The 21,010-nt window shown below is 45.6% G+C and overlaps 1 protein-coding gene across 5 annotated transcripts in view; it reads left to right on the top strand.

Moving 5' to 3' along the window:
* The window catches only part of STXBP5L (syntaxin binding protein 5L), a 1,891,501-nt gene that overhangs the window by 1,784,624 nt on the left and 85,867 nt on the right, over window positions 1-21,010 (top strand). For all 5 annotated transcript variants that reach the window (XM_086935625.1, XM_086935622.1, XM_086935624.1 and 2 more), the window contains one exon: window positions 11,522-11,761. In XM_086935625.1, the coding sequence (XP_086791751.1) occupies window positions 11,522-11,761 (240 nt within the window). The remainder of the gene's footprint in view (window positions 1-11,521; window positions 11,762-21,010) is intronic.

Genomic DNA, 21,010 nt, shown 5'->3' with positions numbered 1-21,010 from the left:
TCCTATGTGACAGTATTGCAGGATACCTCACACAAAAATTGATACTATATACAACAAAATAACGGCAACCACCAGCTCTTGCTCAAACCCCAGTTTTAAACCCCCCTCTGTCTCACCCAGCGTTAATAAACTAGAGGAATTCCCTCTGCTCACCATCGAGGACATGTAATCCCTGCTGAAAAAGACTAAATCTGGATCCCCTACAGACCTCATCCCAGCCAAAATCTCTCGATTACTAGCTACGCAGCTAGCTGCCCCCATCTGCTCAATTCTAAACAGTTCCTTAAAGGAAGGCAAGCTCCCTAGGAGTGGAAAGCTGCACAGATCCTGCCCAACAGGAAAAATACTAAATTGCCCCCTGACGTTATTACTAACTACCGACCTATTTCACTGCTCCCTCTCCAAAGCAAATTACGTGAAAAACACATCAACACTCACCTGTCCACATTCATTGAATCATCCGACAGTCTCGACCATTCAAAACAAGGCTTCCGCCCCAGACATAGCACGGAATCGGCTCTAGTAACAGTCACAGACCACATCTGAATGCTTGCGGTCAGCGGCTGAGCAGTGATTCTCTTACTGCTCGACCTGTCTGCAGCATTCGATACCATATCACACCAGATCCTGCTAGAGAGACTAAGGGGCATATCAGCAACAAATAGCGATATTTATTGCTAAATGAGCTTAGCGCATTTTTCTTTATCGCCACGCATCGCCGGATATTGTCGCTGAGATAACGTCCTATTAGCAACGTTTATCTCAAATGCGATAAAATACCCGGCGATATCGGCTCAATGCGTGAATATCGCTGGAAATCCAGCGATATTCAGGCATTATCGCCAATAGGGTCTTAACCTGAATATCCACCTCCAATTGGATATGCAGATTAAGAAGTGGTCTGAGCAGGCGTTAGGGTTTGGCGATATTCGCGCTTAGCGCAATTTTTTTATCGCTTCGCCAGCCTTGCTAATAGACCATAGCTGTGTTAGCGACTGCTTTCATTCGCTAACAGGTTGGGTAAGCCCTCTTTCTATGTCATTAGCGATAAATATCGCTGACATGCAAAGCGGGCCCCAAACCGGTCCCTATCGCCTAATAGCTGTCGCTAACTGTTGTTAGCGACAGCTTGCTAATAGGGGGATTAAATTGTCGCCGCTTTAGCGTCGTTCTCTGCATCAAGATCTGCTATGCCCTGGGAAAAAAGCAGCCCGATGAGGGATTAAAGGTCCATTCCACCAGGGTAAAGGCTGCGACTACAGCCCTGGCTCAGGGTGTCCCTGTCCTAGACATCTGCCAGGCAGCAACGTGCATGTCACTGCACTTGTTTAACAAACAAAATTGCCTGGATAGTCAGGTCTGCAGGGACAGGCACTTTGCCTGTTCGGTCTTTCTAGTCTAGGATTTGTCCGCAGCCCACCACCGAGGATGGTATTGCTTGGGTATCTATTCAAAGGTAAGGAACCTAAGGCGAGATGTCTCTAGCAGATGAACAAGTCACTTACCTTTAGCAATGCATTATCTGGTAGAGACAAGATCTAGCTGCAGATTCCTTACCGACCCACCCATCCGCCCTGCTCTGCGGATAAGTTTCTAGGGTCAGGGATCATCCCTTTCAGGGCCCTAGTTTGGACACACCAGTGTCAGTGCACTTCATGGCTCTATGTACCTTGCTTGGACAGGTGTGAAAAGTAGCTGGCGTCCACATGCTGAGGTGGCGCCTCTATAGGTGATGCAGACATCACTTCCTTTGCAGATTCCGCTGCATAGAATGAATCAATGCCACTTACCGGTGCACAGGGGTACTGCTTGCGGAAACATTTTCCAATCCAGACTGATGCCAGGGAAATTCAAAGGTAAGGACCCTGCAGCTAGCTCCTATCTCTACCAGATAATGCATTACCGAAGATAAATACCTCATTCATTTAGTGGGTGGCACAATGAGTGCTGCAGCCATCTAGCAGCATTTAATTTAGAGGTCTTGGATACATTTACTAGGGAGTTACATGTAAATCAAATATATCAATCAGGTACTTGCCGATTGTACCATGGTTTAGGGAGAGAGCACAATCAGTTTACTACTGGTTATCAACGAAAAAGTGCACAGAGGCCTAATGCCAAGAAAAATGAATTCAGCAACATAAGGGAAACATCTGGGAGTTACGCCACAACAAGGGGCGGGTCCAACACCGTCTCTTTAAGTAGTTATACTAGGAGGCTTCTTCAATTTTGTTCTCACCAACATTCAAGCAGCATATGTAGAAAGGAGTTTCTTGTCAATATTGTTTTGCTTCCTGAGAAGAACCAGAGTATCCGTGTACTCCTTTTCCAAAGGACATCGCACTTCTCTATTGAAGCAAGCAAGATCACAGCTTTCGGCTTATGCCCCACATCGCTCAATATTGTAAAAACCTTTGCAGTGCCTTTGGACGCCATCCCGTCTCCTACACTCAAGTTACAAGTCTGGCTAAATACAGCTTCTTTGATTCTTAGACAGTTGTGTCCTTATTGTGTGCACCCTTTTATACAGATTATGTTATTTTGTGTACCATCATTAGATACAGGCAGTGTTTCATCTTGTGCAATCCGGCCTCGACTATCAAAACACTATTAAACTAGAAGGCCTGGGCGGTAATTTCCATTTTTAGGTAATTTCGTGTTCTGCGGAGAATGCGGAATTTCCCAAAATTCCGCGATTCGCTTCTTCGCTGAATGTTTTGCTTGTTCGCGCTTTCAAAATGTGTGTTTGTGAGATATTTCTCACCGAGCATGCAAACAGCATTCGAGAACAGGAAAAAAAGCATTGCTAATGGGGGGAACAAGCAATTTTGCGTGCTCGCAGAGATTTTTTACTGTTTCGAGGAGCTTTGCATAGGGCGACTACGCAAATTCTGCCCACCTCTATAAACTAGGCTGAGTAAAATACTTGCTAAAATTGCAGAGTGAGTTCACGAGGCCAAGCTAATTAAAATGGTGCAGGAATACAGGCCGTGCACGGTTTTGCATCCAAAATGCGATATTGTCCAATAAAGCTGCAAACTTGTGCCTGCATTTGGGAGAGTGCAGCACTGCAAGACAGTTTTATACTCTCCCCCCTCCGGTACTCTAAGACCCTTCCTATTGAGGGCCGATTTACTGTGTACACAATCACTTGTGGTACACAATCTGTCTCTCCTGTCTCTAATATTGAAGAGAAAGAGGCATGGGATGTTGTTCCGTGCCCTCAAGAAAATGAGGAGATACCAACTCGGAATCATGCAGGTGCAAAAAATACACATGCAATTAACAAGTGTCAGCTGCCCCTTCTATTACACAAAAGTGCTGCGACCCTCCCCCCTTCCCCCACAACACTTCACTTCCCCCTAAAAGGGGCACAAAAACCTGTTAGACTCCCAGGCATATCTGACTGTCATTGTGAGATGTAAAGAAGCCGCCATAGTGCGTGGCTAGTTGGGACCTGAAGTTGTCGCCTAGATTAGAGTTCTCTGATTGGCCAGCAGTATGTGACAGATCTCTTCAGTTGGTGATGGCTGATGTATGGTCTTGTACATACTGGATGATAGAAAAGACATATGTCTTATGTCCAGAAATATGAGGATCGGTCATGCACTATTTTATGCTATGGTATGCCATATGTGGCGCCTGCCTTCACTCTGACGCCGTGAATCCTGGGGACTATAACGACAGGAAAGTCTTGCCAACACTTGAGTGATCATTAGCAAAGCTTGTCGTCTCTGTTTTTCTGCCGTTTTCCACCTTTCCCAGAATGTCTTCACAAGTTGCACTGTGAGTCCTTCTGTGCTGGTGGTGCTGGGCCAAGGATTCTGTTAAGTAAGCGAGCCGCAGGGTAGGAGTCCCTTGCAGAGCCTGAAGCACCCCACCTGCTTGTTCATCATGTCACCATGAGCTTCCAAGCGAGGCTGGATCGCCATCAGCTGAACGAGGACAGCGGACGCCGCGCGTCGTGTTCAGGGCTTGCACTGGCACCGACACTCATTCATCACAGTGTCTCAGTGCTCCGTGTGCAGGCAAAAGCCAAGCTCATTATTGTCTTTGGCAAGTCCCATTTCCATCTCACTGCACTTCTGCGTTTTGGACAAGCCTCTTGCCTCTGGTGCTCCTTAGAATTCTAGAAACAATCCAGGCTGCACAGGGGGAGACAGTGGAGGCGCCTCAAGGAGCTAGGATGGGATGGGAAGAGGAGATGGAGCATGAGATCTCGGAGGAGGCTTGGAGATTCAGCAGCACACAAACAGGACTACTTTATTCTAGCAGCTGACTCAGAGTGATAAATGATAAATTCTTGCAACATTTACTACCCCCCTATACAGCAATAAAAATGTGAACTCCACGCATACGACTCTCGCAAAATGCGATGCAGGGCGCGCTACGAAATTCGTTTTATTTATTAAATTGTTTACCTACCTCCAATTATCCATTTTCGTGTGTTTAGCAGCCCCCTCCCTGCCCCTCCTGTGCCCCGCCTTCCTGCCTCACCGAATTCCCTCCACGGGCCGCGGCTGGATGCGCCACATTTACAATTCAGCGCACGGATGGAGAGATGTGTGTCGCATCCCCCGGCAGAAATGCGGCGCAAGGCTCCAGCAAGGCCCGGGGTGCCCCTATCCCTAACATGCTGCGTCAATCCTTACGCCTGCTACAAGCAGGCACAGGGTTTTGACGCAGCATGGCCGTAAAAGTGACTGAGTGAAATCTTGTAGATTGCACTCAGCAACTTTTGCGAGGCGTTCCTGCACCCGAACGCCCCCTCCCCTGTGCTGGCACACCCACATGTAATGCTTGAAAATGAAAAGGACCCGGTCACTGTTTTGTTCTGCCTGTATTTTATTTTACGCAGAATCACACCCTAAGGTAATTAATCCTTGGATGTTTTAACTTTCAAGTAGTTACAAATTTTTACACATTTTTTCAGAAAGTTTGAAACCAAGTCTGAGGTTACATTGTCGTGCACAGAACATATATTTACATGTACTCTAACCTCATTCACAATGAACGCAATAGAAAATTATAAATAAATACATTTTCCACAATTTCTATAAAACATTTAACACAAACAAATATTTCTGACTTCAAGATTGTACCCTGCTTAATGGTTCCACCAGGTTTTAAAAAGAACTTTTTGAATTTATTATAAACCTGGTAACACAAAGGCTGTAAGTTAAATGTACGTTTTTTTTAAACCATTGAACTCATGGAGATGTTTGACAAAGCCTTTTGCGCAAAACGCATTCGTTTTTTACGAATGTCTCTAAGCCGACGCGTTTCCAAGTCCGTCATTCATTTGTCGGACTTTTCTTCAGGGCTTAATGGCTGGGTACCTGTGTTGAAGTAAGGGGAGGACATGTTTTAATGTCTGACCTTCACATATATTGTCACCTCACAAATACGTTAGAAGTGATTAGGGTTTACTAAACTCGCGCTGTTACAACATTACAGCACCCGACGAGCTTCTCAACTGTTTAAACCCGAACCGGATCTGCGTAAAGGACATGCAGTGGCAAAAACACGAGTCATTGAAAAATGTAAGTTACCCTAATCACTTCGGGCAAACCAACAGCAGCAGCAACATAGTTTCCCCCACACTAAAGAGATACATTCTTTGTCGTTCATTTTGCAGAGTAAAATTTAAACGCCAGTCAAGAGTCTTAGACAAATACAACAGACTCGACCATACAGCATAAGAAGGTAATAAGCATACGCTAAATAACGTATTTGTAGGTGACAATATATGTGAAGGCCAGACATTAAATCATGTCCTCCCCTTACTTCAACACAGGTACCCAGCCATTAAGCCCTGAAGAAAAGTCCGACAAATGAATGATGGACTTGGAAACGCGTCGGCTTAGAGACATTCGTAAATAACGAATGCGTTTTGCGCAAAAGGCTTTGTCAAACATCTCCATGAGTTCAATGGTTTAAAAAAACGTACATTTAACTTACAGCCTTTGTGTTACCAGGTTTATAATAAATTCAAAAAGTTATTTTTTAAACCTGGTGGAACCATTAAGCAGGGTACAATCTTGAAGTCAGAAATATTTGTTTGTGTTAAATGTTTTGTAGAAATTGTGGAAAATGTATTTATTTATAATTTTCTATTGTGTTCATTGTGAATGAGGTTAGAGTACATGTAAATATATGTTCTGTGCACGACAACGTAACCTCAGATTTGGTTTCAAACTTTCTGAAAAAATGTGTAAAAATTTGTAACTACTTGAAAGTTAAAACATCCAAGGATTAATTACCTTAGGGTGTGATTCTGCGTAAAATAAAATACAGGCAGAACAAAACAGTGACCGGGTCCTTTTCATTTTCAAGCATTTCATGTTGTCCTACCCGGCCACATCACGGACACAACCCCTATTTTTGGCACACCCACGTGTGGCACAGGGGTTTACAACGTGACACATCTCCCTAGATGCATCACGTTGTAAATACCCTAGAGCATGGCACTGTATTTGTGCCACCGCTGCGTCACAAAAGTGAAGCAACAGCAGCACAAATGTGGCGTAAGGGCGTTGTAAATCTGCCCCGAAGTGTGTCTCCTGGCCTAACACGTGCCACAGCCTCAGATTGTACTCTTGTGCAACTCTGCTATTATGCAACTTCTGTACTATTCTTCCTGACCAGATACTGTTCATGTGCAATGCTCATGTAATGTAACTTTGCTTCTTGATTGCATTGACTTGTATCTAGAAAGCACGTTGAAAATAAAGTTTAATAAAACAATCCAGTTTATGATTTTATTTACACTTTCTAGATTTTGTATAATCCTACTGTTTGGCCTCTATTTCGTTTTTTTTTTACTGCATTCTTTTAAAGTTTGTTTTTAAAATTAAGCTTTGTGTTTTAGTCAGTAGAATGACCAGACTCTAAACGATATTTTAACATCCATGGGTAGGGAATATACCACTCACAGGTGCCCTTTATCCAGCACGTTCCTGCTTCATCTGTTTGTTCTAAACCATCTTTAATTCTGGATTAGAACATTGGATTGCTGAGCGCCCCATTGAAGGCAATGGAGTGCTCCGGGCTTCTAGTGCCTGGTTGAAACCCTGAGTATCAACATTCCAATATTTATTCACAGCTATTGATGTGAACAAAGGCCTCACAGAGGCCAAGGGGATTTCAAACTCCTCTGGCTCCGTGAGGCCTTTGTTTTATTAGAACATTCTTCCCTATAGGGGGTGAATGTTGTAATAGCCGTTGAGCCCTCCATAACGGGCTCTACCGGTCATTAAAGGCCCGCTCCCTTGTTAATGGCCGGTACAGCTTGCTATAGCGGCCTATAAGGCTATATTAGAACATAGGATGGTTGAAGAAAAAAATGGAGTAGCTCTGGGCCTATAATGGCTCATACAACCCTTGTGCTCCAACATTCCAATCTTTATCTTTCCGTTTTGTCTTTTTTAATTTAGACCATTTTACCTTCAGTGGATTGAATGTTCTATTAACTTTAAAACCCTTATTCCTCTGGCTATGTACTGGTTAAAGACCCTCCCCTTCATTGTAGGCCCGAGCCGCAACAACCGGTATAGCCCTCGGCAGCGGGCTATAAGGCTATATTAGAACATTGGAATGTTGGGAACTGCATTGAAGACAACAGAGTAGCTGATGGCTAATAACGGCTAGTACAGAATGTCTGCTGCAGCATTCCAAAGTGTGTCTTTCTTATTCTCTGTTTTTAGTATAGAACACATTCTACTCTCAGTAGATGGAAAGTCCCTCTCCCTTGTTAAAGGCCCTCGCCTTCAGCTCGGGCCTTTAACGTTGGAGAGGGCCTTTAATAGCCGGTATAGCCCTCTACGGCGGGCTATAAGGCTATATTAAACACTGAAATGTTGGAAGGTTCATTGAAGACAATGGAGAGGCTCATGGCCAATAATGGCTTGTACAAACCTTCTGCTCCAACATTCCAATGTTTGTCTATTTGTCTCCATTTTTAATATAGAACATTCTACGCCGAGTGAGTGGAATTTTCTAACAGCATTAGAGCACTTCTTAATGAAGGAATCATTTAAGGATGCAGAAAGAGGGTTGCAAATGGACATAATCTTAATAGCAAAAAAGTCAGCGTTTATTACAGAGTACTTCTGATGTAACCAACGTTTAGGCATACAATCCGGTGTGGAAAGTGTTTGAAAAGTCTCTTTCATAAGGTGCAGGTCTGTACGATTTTTCCCACTTGATACTAGAGCAGTTCTATAAGCCGTTTCTAAGTAGAAGAAGCAGAGGGTAAGTACACCTTCTTAGAAGGAGAGTCATATTTATGACACAAGCGCTCTAAATTTTTGCAATGAAGTGTGGCATCTTTCAAAGTATTATGGTACCAAGAAGCTGAGAAGTGGGTGCAATGAGAACTAGAGTGGGAAACTGAATCAGTTTTATCCAAAACCAGTCCAATTTTAGTGTTAAAATCATCAAGCTCCTCCTCTAGTGTAAAAGAGGCGGGAAAGGAAAAAGGATATGTGACTACAGTAAGGGTATTGAAGAAACGTTCAGAAGATGACCTAGTCCAATAATTCAATCATATCTCAGAGATACAGTTATATAGATTAATTTATCCATCTTTATCACTCAATTAGTCATTGTCGCTTGCCTTCTGCCCCATGATCATATATTCTGATCTTGCTGTATCTACAAATTGTTGTAAAGAAGCAGATCAAGCTTAGCAAAGAGATTATTCTCGCTCCAAGCAATCTCCATTAGCTGTAATGTAATTTAATGTAAGGTGGATTTGTAGAGTGCTGCTTGTCACCCGTTAGGGTGTCCAGGCACTAAGTTGGTAAGTGAAGGCATGTGGGCCCAAGTACAGGCAGTCTTGATGGTCCCGCTAGAAGACTAATTGAAAAGCCAGGTCTTTAGCTACTTGCTCAATTTAAGAAGTGAGGAGGAGGCCCTGTTGTGTTGAGGAAGGTCGTTCCAGGATTTGGTGGCTCAGTATAGGAATGATCATCCTCCTGTTCTGCTTCTGTGGATGTGGGGTGTGTGTGCGAGTGAGAGTAATGTTGAGCAACGTTGTCTGGTGGGTTGGTGGAAATGAAGCCAGTGATTGAGAGGTATGCTGGTCCCCTGTTGTGTGTTAGGACTTGAATATGTGTGTGTGAGAAGTTTGAATTGGCAGCGCTTCTAGATGCCGAGCCAATGGTGCCCCCTGAGGAGTGATGTTTTGTGGGTTTAGAGCAGGCGGTTGAGGATGAGTCTGGCGGCAGCATTTTAAATTGTTTTAAGTCTGTGAAATAAATGGTTTGGGATGCCGGCGTAGAGTGTGTTGCTGTGATCCAATCTGCTGGTAAATAGGACCTGCGCGATGGTACGTCTGCTGTTCATCAGGAGCCACTTGAAGATTTTACGTAGCACGTGGAGGATGTGGAAGCATGAGAAGATGACGCCTTTGAACTGGGACCTCATGGTGAGGCCGGTGTCCAGGAAGAGGCCTAGGTTTGTTGGCAGGGGTGTGTGTGAGTTATAGTTCGGCGGGGGGAGTCCCAAGGTGAGCTCTTATTTCCAAAGATCAGCACTTCAGGCACTTCAGCTAGATCACACAGTTACAGAAAACGAATTTGTCTTGCTTTTTTTTAATGCATTACGTCTACCTCTAATAATGCCAGAGACATTTTCAAATTGTAAGTCTCTATTAAATTATACTCACTATAATAACTTGGTTTCACCTTCTCACTCTCTCTGTGCTTAACTGTCCCAATATATTTATGAGAAAGTTCCAAATATATCCTCTCAAGAATCTTATCCCTATCCCACCACATGGGCATGTCAGCACACCTCAACTATTTCTAGAGGCCCTGTCCTCCCTCTTAGCCTTCTCTCTTGATACTCCTTTACATCTTCCAATAAACCAGGGCCTCATTCAGACCCCTGTCCTGCTACGTATTCTACTTCATCCCTAATCCAGTGGGCCAGGCCTCACACAACCTCTGTCTTTTCTCATTACTAGTTCGACAGTACTTTCCACTTGGAAGAATGCACAGATTGTTCATCTGTTGAAGAAACCATTTGCTCGCCCACCATTCATAACACTGCATCATTTCGCTTTCTACCTTTACTCATCATGATTTTTTAAATAAAAATGAACATTTGATTTTTGAAGTTTCTAGCAGTCTGTAAAATTCTTCATACCAACCAATCTGGCTTTCAACCACAACATAGTACCGAATCTGCTCTAGTACCAATGTTAGTTGTCTTGAGTCTCACAGGGGATTAGAGAGGGAGTGCCACCATGATTCGCCTTGACTTGTCAGCCGCCTTTGATGCAGTGGCACACCAAAGCTTGCTTACCTGTCTCTCAGTCAGCATTGTCGACCAGGTCCTTGCCTAGATTTCCTTTCATGTGGCTAATAGTTCTCAAGCTGTCTGTCCTTCGCCTTTTTGATCTTCCCCTAAATGTGTTATTCATGTTGTTCATAAGGATTTCCCCTCAACCCTCACTTTTCAACGTGTATGTTTGGTCTCTGGCCACATATATGCACATATCTTTAACATGCTAAGATATACATACACCAGTCTAAATTGTATTACTCATCTTGGCCTTACTGATATATGAATCTGATTATATGAGTACAAGTTATTGACTTTGAGGTCTTTAGAAACAGATGTTGGTCAGGGAAATCACTATGAAAACAAAATAATTAGACCACAAATATCTGAATTGTACACATTTCATAAATCTTAAAGATCCCACCTCAGAGAAGTTGAGAAATTGGCAGCTGATAACACTGGATTTTCTAAATGCCCAAAATAATCCCTGTAGACAATCCCTGTTCACAGCACACTGTCTACATCTTCACTCACATGCTTACCCTCACACTTGATTACAAATGTATGAATTTTACATATACAGAGAGCTTTCCAAGATTGTGACAGTCTTTAGTTTCCAGGAATGTTCACGGAGAAATGTTTAGACTTCCAATTTACGCCAATTGCCCAGGCATTTGTGCATGTGTAATCCTACAATATACACACATATGAAAATGACTTTGCATGAGTAAAATTGTTCTTTTCTCCACTGGTTCAGACACCAATTTTGAGGGTATTCATTTCCCATTCTCACCCGTGAAATGGATTTCCACCAGCCCTATAAAGAGTAAATAGAATGTTTTCAGGTTGAGAATGGATTGTGAAATGGTTTGTGACTACCCACAGATTTATGAGTTGGTAGGTCTGCACAAATCCCTAATGTGTCCAATATTACAGCATACTGCTAAATGTCGTATAGCGTAATCCTTTACACGTGCAAATGAATGTTCTGTGATTTAAAAAAAAATAACTGTGCACTCCTGAATCAAGCTATCTAGTACAAGGTACACGCGTATATGGTTTTGTGACTAGGGTCCCCTTTGAGAGAGTAATGGTGTGGCAGAAGTGCAAATAACATGGAAGGAATGAGAAAGAATGCTGTTGAGTAAGTTGCTGAGGTTAAGAATATGTATATGTTCGTTAAAATGACCACAAGTTGGTTTTCATGACTGTTTTTCCTCGATTACCACAGAAAGCCGTGAGAATTCCTTCAGTCGCTCGCGGAGCTCCAGCGTCTCCAGCATAGACAAGGAGTCGAAGGAAGCCATCACCGCACTCTACTTCATGGAATCGTTTGCACGAAAGAATGATGCCGTGGCGTCCCCGTGCCTGTGGGTGGGGACGAGCCTGGGTATGGTGTTGATAATCACTCTGAATATACCTACCACAGAGGAACTGAGGCAATCTGAGCCTGTGATGGTGTCTCCAAGTGGTAAGAGCATTTATTGCTGTTTCTGTATATTGTTGCATAATTTGTATCTACTCTTGCCCAGTGTCTGACAACTCACAGCACCCCTTGTCAACCCACATGTTCCTACAATTTCCACCCACACCATGCATGTCATAAATGTAATTTCAAGGTTCGTGGGACCTGCTGAAATTGACAGATTAGACTATGTGGTAAAAGATCGGTGTAGAATTCTTGCAGTCGTTTTCACCTTGCCCAACCCTCTCTCCAAAGCCCAAGTATTCTCAAATCCCAGGCTGTCCTGTGTGTTGGAATGAGTTACAGATATTCACTTGCACCGCTTGCTCTCTTCTCATGAGTCACGCCTTCACAGACATGCGTATGCATGCACAAGTACACACACTTCGGTGCCAGCGTACAGACATGCACATGCGCACACATAACCGCTCAGCTTCAACATTGTTTGTCAAACTTACATTTCGTTGCTATTCTGACTCCCACCAGTGTTTAAGGCTGCCTCTCCCCTCCCTCCCAGCCAGGGCGGTGCTGCTGCTCCTAACGGGTTCTCTTCGGAGGAGGGAACAGTAGACAGGAGCGCCTCTTGCAGGCTGTCTGAGAGGTTGGGCGGAAGTGGCTGAGGGAATGAGGGGGCCAACGGGTGTGCGTGGAGGGGAAGAAAAGCGACTGCCTCAGGGTGGAGGGGGCAAACGGAAAAGCATCAGGCTGCCTGGGGGGGGGGGGGCAAGCGGGAGAACATCAGGTAGGCTGGGGAATGGGGCAAGCGGGAGAGCACCACACTGGGAGGAAGCAAGCAGGAGTGACTTGGGTCAAGAGGGGTCAATGGTAGTGCCTCAAGCAAAGGGGGAGATAGCCAGCTCCCCTCTCTCACTGCTGTTCATCATGTGATGTGAAAGTTGCACATGGCTGACAAGTGCACTTGTGGTTTACTTAGGAGACGGACCACTGGTTCTGTTTTGAAGGCTCTAGTATTGTCCCTTTTTATGATGATTTAATTAAGAATATATGATGATTAACTATGGTGGTTGGATGTGAACTTAAAGCATCTTAAATGTAGGCCTGGGAGTAAAATTCCACTCCACTCGTGGAATTTATGGAATTTTTCCCACTCCGCGCTCAGCGTAGCTCATGGAGTTCTGCTTTTTCCTCTTTTGCTCTCGCCGATCCTAAATTGGTGAGCACGAGGAAGGAAAATATTACTCCAGACCACCTCCCGGCAAGATTTCTCAACACAGGCAGTCGCGGATGGCTGCGTTGATGAAGCTGCCGCTCGAGAAGAATATCTACTCGAGCAGCTGAAAGAAGCAGCGCCCGCTTGCACTGCGCGTGGTGCCGTTCGCGCTGATTTTCCAGCACAAGACAAACATCCAGCATGAAAAATCAGTGCAAACGGCGCGACCTAACTCACTCTGCCGCTCGTGGAACTCTGCGAGTGCTGTGGAGATTTTTTTACATTTTACAGAGTTCTGCGTAGCGGAACTCCGCCCAAGCCTACTTAGCTAATGAGACTAGAAGTACATTCCTAGTTGCGAAACGAGCAGAACACTGAGGCTCAGATACGAATTTGAGGTTCCAGAGGCAGCATGGTCAGCAATTTGACGAGAGGTCAGTGCTTCCAGCAAACAATGCAAAGATAGATGAGGTCATCTTCCATACCAGAGTGGCCGAGCTAGATTTTGCCATGACACTATTTACATATATGCCTCTTGTTAACGGGAGATTTGCAAAATTCATCAATTCTTTTATAGAAATTTTTTGTAATGTGGATACGTTTCTAGGTTACTTCAAGTAATAGTATTTGCTTGTAGCAATGATCAGTGTTTGTCATACTTAGCTGAAATTATTCGTATCCTTTACTCTCCAGAGAATGATTGGTGACATTTACCTTCAAAGACTTTTTCTATTTCCTAGCATCTGTGTTTTATGGGCCGAAACATTTTGCATCAGTTTATTTTCTAGAGACCGAATTTGTACATAATAAGAATTTAAAAGGTATGGCTATATAATTAGCATCGGAAACCACGTTCTCAGAAATTTTGGGGGAAGAAAATCCCAATAAATAGAAATATGAAAATGGAGGTGTATGTATGAAGTTTACATAGTTAGACATTACCAACTTCCGGATTTAAAAAAAGTTTGGAACATCACCAAATGTGTAAAATATTTTTTTTTTTAATTGTCGCGCTTCGTTTCGGAGAACAAAAGAAAACCGCTACTTTTTGTACCAAATGCTCCAGCAAAAACTTGCCCTTTCGCAGAACCATTTTTACATGGAGGTTTCACAAGTTGGGCAAGTTTTGAAAAGGTGACTAAGAGGATTATTTACTAATATTTTTCATTGGTTCTGTAGCAACACAAAGTGACACCAAGCTTTGCGCTGATTTACTTACCATTAAATAGATTCACAGGTGCAGCGCAAAGTTGTGGAGCGAAGCAAAAGCGCCAATTAAAGCGTTTGTAAATGTACATCGAAATGTGCAATGTCAAAGGCACTTTCACAAAACTTAACCCGTACAATAATAGTTTTGCAGACCGCGAATGGAAAGAAAATGAACAAAAATGTGAAAAGTAAATGAAGATCTTCTCATAGGAACCAATAGCAATGACCATTTATAAAGTGAAATGGGAATGCACAAATCTCAGAAAAATGAGCCAGTGTGTACCTGAGACAACAAAGTGGGCCTAGGGTTCCGCGAATGCCACTACCAGAGTGCACGTTGTCAGATGAACGCTAAAGACAAAGGCCATGTAAAGAAGCTGCCTTCAGAATGAGTCTTTGAGATGCAGCAACATCCGAGAAGATGAGGCTGCCTTCTTCCAGAGCTCTAGATACACTGAGCTGGAACCCTCAGTGAGGAGAAGAAACCTGAGGACAAAGTTTCTTCTAAGGGAAGGTCCGGGCCACTCAATGCCGTTGGTGTTTAGGAGTTTCCTGGTGAACACGCAAGTGCGGTGGTCAATGCCAGAGAACTGTGGCTGACGCGAGCTCCACAGACTCAGATCGCGGTCATACAAGCTCATGCTGGACAGATTTTCCAGAACTGAATTTCCTCCAGCTTGACAAGGCACTATTTCCGTCCGGGTAGCTCTTGGTATTCCTGGTCCACTAACAGCAATTTACAAAAGTGTAAGTTTTAAATCAGTGATAAAATGAACATGCTGGACAACGTAAGTGGTAGTAGCAGTGCTTCCTCAGTAGATTACAGAAACTCTTTAAGACTGGGGGTCTAAACAACTCGGTGAAATCAGGCACATCTTTGAGAGACTACTCCTTACTCTTTCGAAAAGATGCCAGCAGGTTCACGGAAAGGAACACACCTTGACGAATGTGTGACTACAGAGGTTCCTGAGCCCTTCCTTCATGGGGGCTTGATGACCCATAGTTGGCATACCTTGGGGCCTAAGATTTGAGAGGGCAGACACAGGAGCATGTGCCACACAGGTATCCTGTGTTTCCATCCTGAAGAATGCCACAGACTTGCATGAGCCATCAGGCAGAAACATGTTGGCGGTGTGAAGTGGTGATGGGATACTAGTTCATTTTTCTCCACGTTGATACCAATGGTATTCCATTTAATTATAAAGGTCAGTTTGGCAGATCACATTGGTTTTTAATTTGCCTATGTCACAAGTCCATTCCTAGTTAGAAGTGCCTCCCTGACCTCCAGGTGTAGGCCCACTATTTATCAAGCCGGGTTTTTGAAGATCGTGGGGAGTCCTATGATGAAGCATGACACCTGGTGGTGTGTGAGGACATCCCATTACTTTTTGTGTGTGACCTTCTCAAATTCTAGAATGTTATACATTTATGGACTCTGTATTTTTGAGGCATTACAGCCTCTGGGACCACACAATAAGAGAGCAGGCACTTCCAGAATTTAGGGGCTCTCAATAGCAGTTTTGGGTTAAAACAGTAGCCTTGGATTCCAAGATCCATAATGCTATTAGAAAGTATGAATTTAGCAGGACTATATTGAACAGAGACTCCTCTCTGGCATAAGTCCCACTGGAGACAGTGCTAGCATAATGGTAAAACTGTCACACTTCCCAGGCCTTTATTACCCTTGTGCAGGTTAGACCCGTCAGTGCACCGGTTATCATAATGTACAAGTGTCAGCTTCGTGCTAGGGCCACACATGGGCAGTCAATGCTTCCCGCTTTGGAAGAGGTTATTGGCGCTGCAGCTCTGTTGTAAGACAGGCTCCCTTATTGGGCTACTAACTCTTACAAAAAGTGTAGATCCTTGTCTGGAAAGTAGAGGTGACTGACTACCTCAAAAAAGTCACTTAAATCTGGTATTTGTAAAATGCGAACTACTCACCCCTACGGGTCTCAAGGCGCTGGAGGCCGTCATGGAAATTAAGTGAGCTATTGCCCAGAGTCACATGGTGCTAAGCTGATCTGCCGCCGTAGTCAGGGATCAAACCGTGAGCCCTGTGCTCCGAAGTCAGCTGCCCTGGCCGCTGCACCACACCTCTCCACTCACATATGGGAGTTCTAAAACTGAAATAGTTTCAGATTGAGCATACATAAAAATATGTTCTGAGGTTTTCTTCTTTCTATCGATCTTTAGTGGCCTTCGCACTGCTATAATGCACTGCTCGGATGTATGTTATGTATAAATGTTTATTCTGATGGATACATCTGCCAGTGGATTCCTCACCTTGTGAATATCCCCTTGCATCAGCAACATTCGGAAATTCTTTTTGTAGCTTCGCGCCGATGTGGGCGACGTCACAGAGGCACGACACCGTGCGCGACTCCGCTGACGTCACCGACTTCATAATAGGCCCACGCCGGTGTGATGACGTCAGTTCCTTTTTTTACGAGTCATCGACGCTAACGGTTTCTTGGGATCCTCTGTAACTGTTGGTAACTTTGTTACTGTTTGTTTCATTTTGGTTTCCTTTTGCTTCTTTGTGTCAAGATGTCCACGAAGAAGACTAGATTTAAGCCCTGCGGAGAGTGCGGCAAGACCATGTCTATTACGGATCCGCACGAGTGCTGCATTTGGTGCTTGAGCTCGGACCATGACGTCGAGGATTGTTCTTCCTGTAAAAAAATGAATCCTAAAGCTCTCCGTGAGAGGGAGGCAAAACTCCTTGTTGCAAAGTTGAAGAGCAAAAAGGACAAGAAGAGGTCGAGGTCACAGACTCGTCGTTTGAGGTCGAGGTCTCGCTCAAAGTCACGTTCGAGGTCGTCTTCGGTGCATGCTTCGAAGTCATCGAGGAAGAAGCACAAGAAGAGATCTCATGAGTCTCAACATCACTCTGAGAAGGACTCGAGCTCGAGACCGAAGTCTCAGGTGAATTTGCTTCGCAAGGATGTAGAGGCTCCGACTCCGGAGGTTCAAGTCTCCGATGGCGAGGCTTCGCCTGTGAATTCGCCTGTTCATTCTCCGAAGCCGATGTCGAATCCTTCTCCGGCTCCGACTCATTCTACTGATCAGGAGGGTGAGGGAGATGATGAAGATGGAGGAGAAGAGGAGGCTCTGTTACCTGTGGGTTCGACAACCCCGGGGTGTCAGCCTGAGGTGGAGGTCGAAGTCGAGAAGACTCCGCTCCCTCGAGAGCAGCCTGTGGGCTTGTATCCAGCTTTTCCTGCTCCAGGTCAGGACCCTACTCTGTTCCTGAATGCCATGTATGGAGTATATTCAAGAGCTATGTACCCCTCTGGTGCACCGGTTGGTCCCCCGGGTCCATTAGCATACAATCTGGGTATCCCCCAGACTTACGCTCCTGCGCCTTTTATGCCCTTTATGCCTGCTCCGACGCCGCCTTGGCTTTTCTCGGTGCCGCCGAAGCCTTCTAGGCCAAGACCATCGACGCCGACTCCCTCAACGCCGATGCCGAATCTGATCCAACCTCGTGTTCAGCGGTCTGGTCCTCCGGCTTCGGGCTCGACCTCGGCGACGGCTCTGACTGAGTCGATTCCGGATCCATTGACTTTGTTTATGAAGGAGAGGTCGAGGCGTGAGGCACAGAGACTTCTGGAAGAGCAGAGGTATCGTGAAGCATAAATGGAAGAGGGTGAGCTGCAGGATTCAGATCTTTTCAATGATCTGAGAGAGGCTAGTGGTCTTGAACTGTCCCCTGATTGGGATTTGGCTTCTGTCTCTGACGCCCCTTCTAAGGATGTGACACCTTATCACGTGGTTATAAGGAAGGCTGCAGACTTGTTGAATTTAACACTTCCTACTGCAGAGTATAAAGCTAATATACTGACTGAGGTCCTTCATTCACCTACCTCTGTGGTCGAGCCTATGCTCCCTTTTAATGATGCTTTTGCGGAGCCTATATATGAGGTTTGGAAAAGACCGCTAACAGCCCCTGCTGTTTCAAGGGCGGTTGCAAGAAGGTACAGGGTGGCGCCTGGTGATCCGGACTTTCTATCCACACACCCCTTACCAGAGAGCTTGGTTGTGCAGGCAGCCTGCTCGAAAAAATCTGTGGGCACTTTTCCACAGGTTCCAGGGGATAAGGAATTAAAGAAGCAGGACCAGGCTTCTAAAAAAGTATTTTCCTCGGCAAGCATGGCGCTCAAATCGACTAGTGCTACTTGTCTTATGGGACGCTATATCCATGCGTTGTTGGATACAGTTAAACAACTGGTTCCAAAGCTTCCTGAAGGGGATAGGAAGGACTTTCAAGAGGTTATTGTTGACACTCAGGCTGCCGTTAGACAGGTCATTCAGAGTGGTCTGGACACTGCTGACTCGGTGGCAAGAGTGATGGGTTCTGCAGTGGCCACAAGAAGAGCGGCGTGGCTTAAATCCTCTGAATTCTCTACGGATGTCCAAGCTGCCTTGATGGATTTGCCCTTTGATGGGTCAGGATTGTTTGGAAAGAAGGCTGATGCCGCTTTAGAAAGGTTCAAGGACAGCAGAGCAACAGCGAGATCTTTGGGCCTACAGTCCAGAGGTGCTGCGGTGAAGAGGTTCAGAGGTTTTGGCAGGTCTTCCTTTCGGACCTACAGGCAGCCACAACAGCAGCAGCAGCAGCAGCAAAATACGCTGTACAAGTCGTACAGAGGCAGGCAAAGAGCTCGTCCTAGGGGTCGTCAAGCCTCCTCCTCCTCCTCTACCTCTTCCCAATCCCCTGCCACCACAGCAAAGCAGCCCTAGATCCGCCATTCTGGATCATGTGGGCCCAGTGGGAGGCCAGCTTACCCATTTTCTACGAGATTGGGAATGGATTACATTGGATCTTTGGGTTCTCAATCTCGTGGAGAATGGGTATGCTCTTCCCTTTCGGGAATTTCCCGCCAATTACCCTCCTTGCCAAGGTTTTTGTGCAAAGGACCAAATACTGCTCTTGCAGGAAGAAGTCCTGGCTCTGTTCAGAAAGGGTGCGATAGAGGTGGTTCCAGAGCAGGAGAGGGGTCAGGGGTGCTACTCCCGTTATTTCCTGATCCCCAAGAAGGATGGCAGACTTCGACCAATCCTGGATCTCAGGATCTTGAACCTTTACCTGAAGCAGGAGAAGTTCAAGATGCTCACCCTTGCGCAGGTTCTTCAAGTGCTGCTGGAAGAAGACTGGATGGTGTCCTTGGACTTGCAGGATGCGTATTTCCACATCCCCATTCTGAAGTCGCAAAGGAAGTATCTCCGTTTTACAGTGGGGTCGCAGCACTACCAGTTTGCGGTCCTTCCGTTTGATCTAACTACTACGCCTCGAGTCTTCACCAAGGTGATGGCAGTGGTGGCTGCTCATCTCAGAAGGTCAGGGGTTCCGGTTTTCCCTTATCTGGATGATTGGCTGATCAAAGCAGAATCTCCAGAGAAAGTGCTCCATCATCTGCAAGTCACAACTCAGTTGTTGTACAGGTTGGGTTTTCCAATAAATGTACCCAAATCTCACCTGGGGCCCTCCCAGCGCAACCTGTTCATAGGTGCAGTACTGGATACTACTGTATGTCGGGCATTCCCTCCACCTCAAAGGATTCGCGACATACAGGAAATTATTCCTTTATTTCACAATGGAGCGGTCGTTCCAGTCCTGAAGGTCCTTCGTCTGCTCGGTCTGATGGCTTCATGCATTCTGTTGGTTAACCATGCACGCTGGCATATGAGGGCACTCCAGTGGTGCCTCCGCAGACAGTGGTATCAACACAACGGAGATCTCAGGGAGTCTGTCAGGATCTCCAGAGAAACTGCAGCAGATCTATCTTGGTGGAGTGTGGAGGGCAATCTGCCTCCAGGAAAGCCTTTTCAACTTCCCCCAGCGGTGGCCACAGTGATAACGGATGTGTCCACTCTAGGGCGGGGTGCTCATCTGGAGGATCTGGAGATCAAAGGTCTTTGGTCTCCAGAGGAAAGGTTGCTTCACATCAACCTTCTGTAATTGCGGGCAATACGTCTGGCGCTCAAGGCCTTTCGCCCTTCCCTTCGCGGATGGTCGGTTCAGGTCCTGACGGACAACACCACCGCAATGTGGTATGTGAACAAGCAGGGAGGAGTAGGGTCGCAGTGTCTCTGCAGAGAGGCTCTGCGTCTCTGGTCCTGGGTTCAGGATCATCAGATTTGTCTGATGGCAAATCATCTGGCCGGAGTTCTGAACGTGCATGCAGACAGTCTCAGTCGGCAGTTCTCAGCCGACCACGAGTGGAGGCTTCACCCGGAGGTGGTTCGTCACGTCTTTCGGACGTGAGGGACTCCTCAGGCGGACTTGTTCACCACTCGAGAGAATGCTCACTGCCCGCCGTTCTGCAGCCTCCAGTTTTCGATGCAGGGAGCCTTGGGGGACGCGTTTCAGTTGAGTTGGGACTCAAGACTCCTTTACGCATTTCCTCCCATACCCTTGATTCCTCGAGTTCTGAGGAAGATTCGCCAAGACCGGGCCCAAGTTATATTGATCGCCTCAGATTGGCCAAGAAGGGTGTGGTACACAGATCTTCTCCACCTCTCCTCATGCCCTCTGCTCCGTCTCCCTTTCAGGGCAGATCTCCTCTCTCAGATGGAGGGGCAGGTTCTACACCCCCGCCTCCAGACCTTACACCTTTATGCCTGGAGATTGAACGGGGCAACCTGAATTCCTTTTCTCTCCCACATGATGTGGTGGATGTCATTCTGTCGGCCAGGCGTGACTCCACTAAGTCAATCTATTCTTACAGATGGTCTAAATTTGTGACTTGGTGTGGGGAGAAGTCGATTGACCCTTTGAGGGCTAGTTTGTCAGATATACTCCTATTTGCTCTTTCTTTAGCGCTGCAAGGTTTAGCTGTGGCTACAGTGAAAGGTTATCTTTCAGCTTTGTC

The sequence above is a fragment of the Lissotriton vulgaris genome, chromosome 8 (genome assembly GCF_964263255.1).
Source record: "Lissotriton vulgaris chromosome 8, aLisVul1.2, whole genome shotgun sequence".
In the NCBI taxonomy this organism is placed as follows: Eukaryota; Metazoa; Chordata; class Amphibia; order Caudata; family Salamandridae; genus Lissotriton; species Lissotriton vulgaris.
The sequence above is the reverse complement of the archived record's forward strand: the minus strand, read 5'-3'. Positions and strand labels throughout refer to the sequence as shown.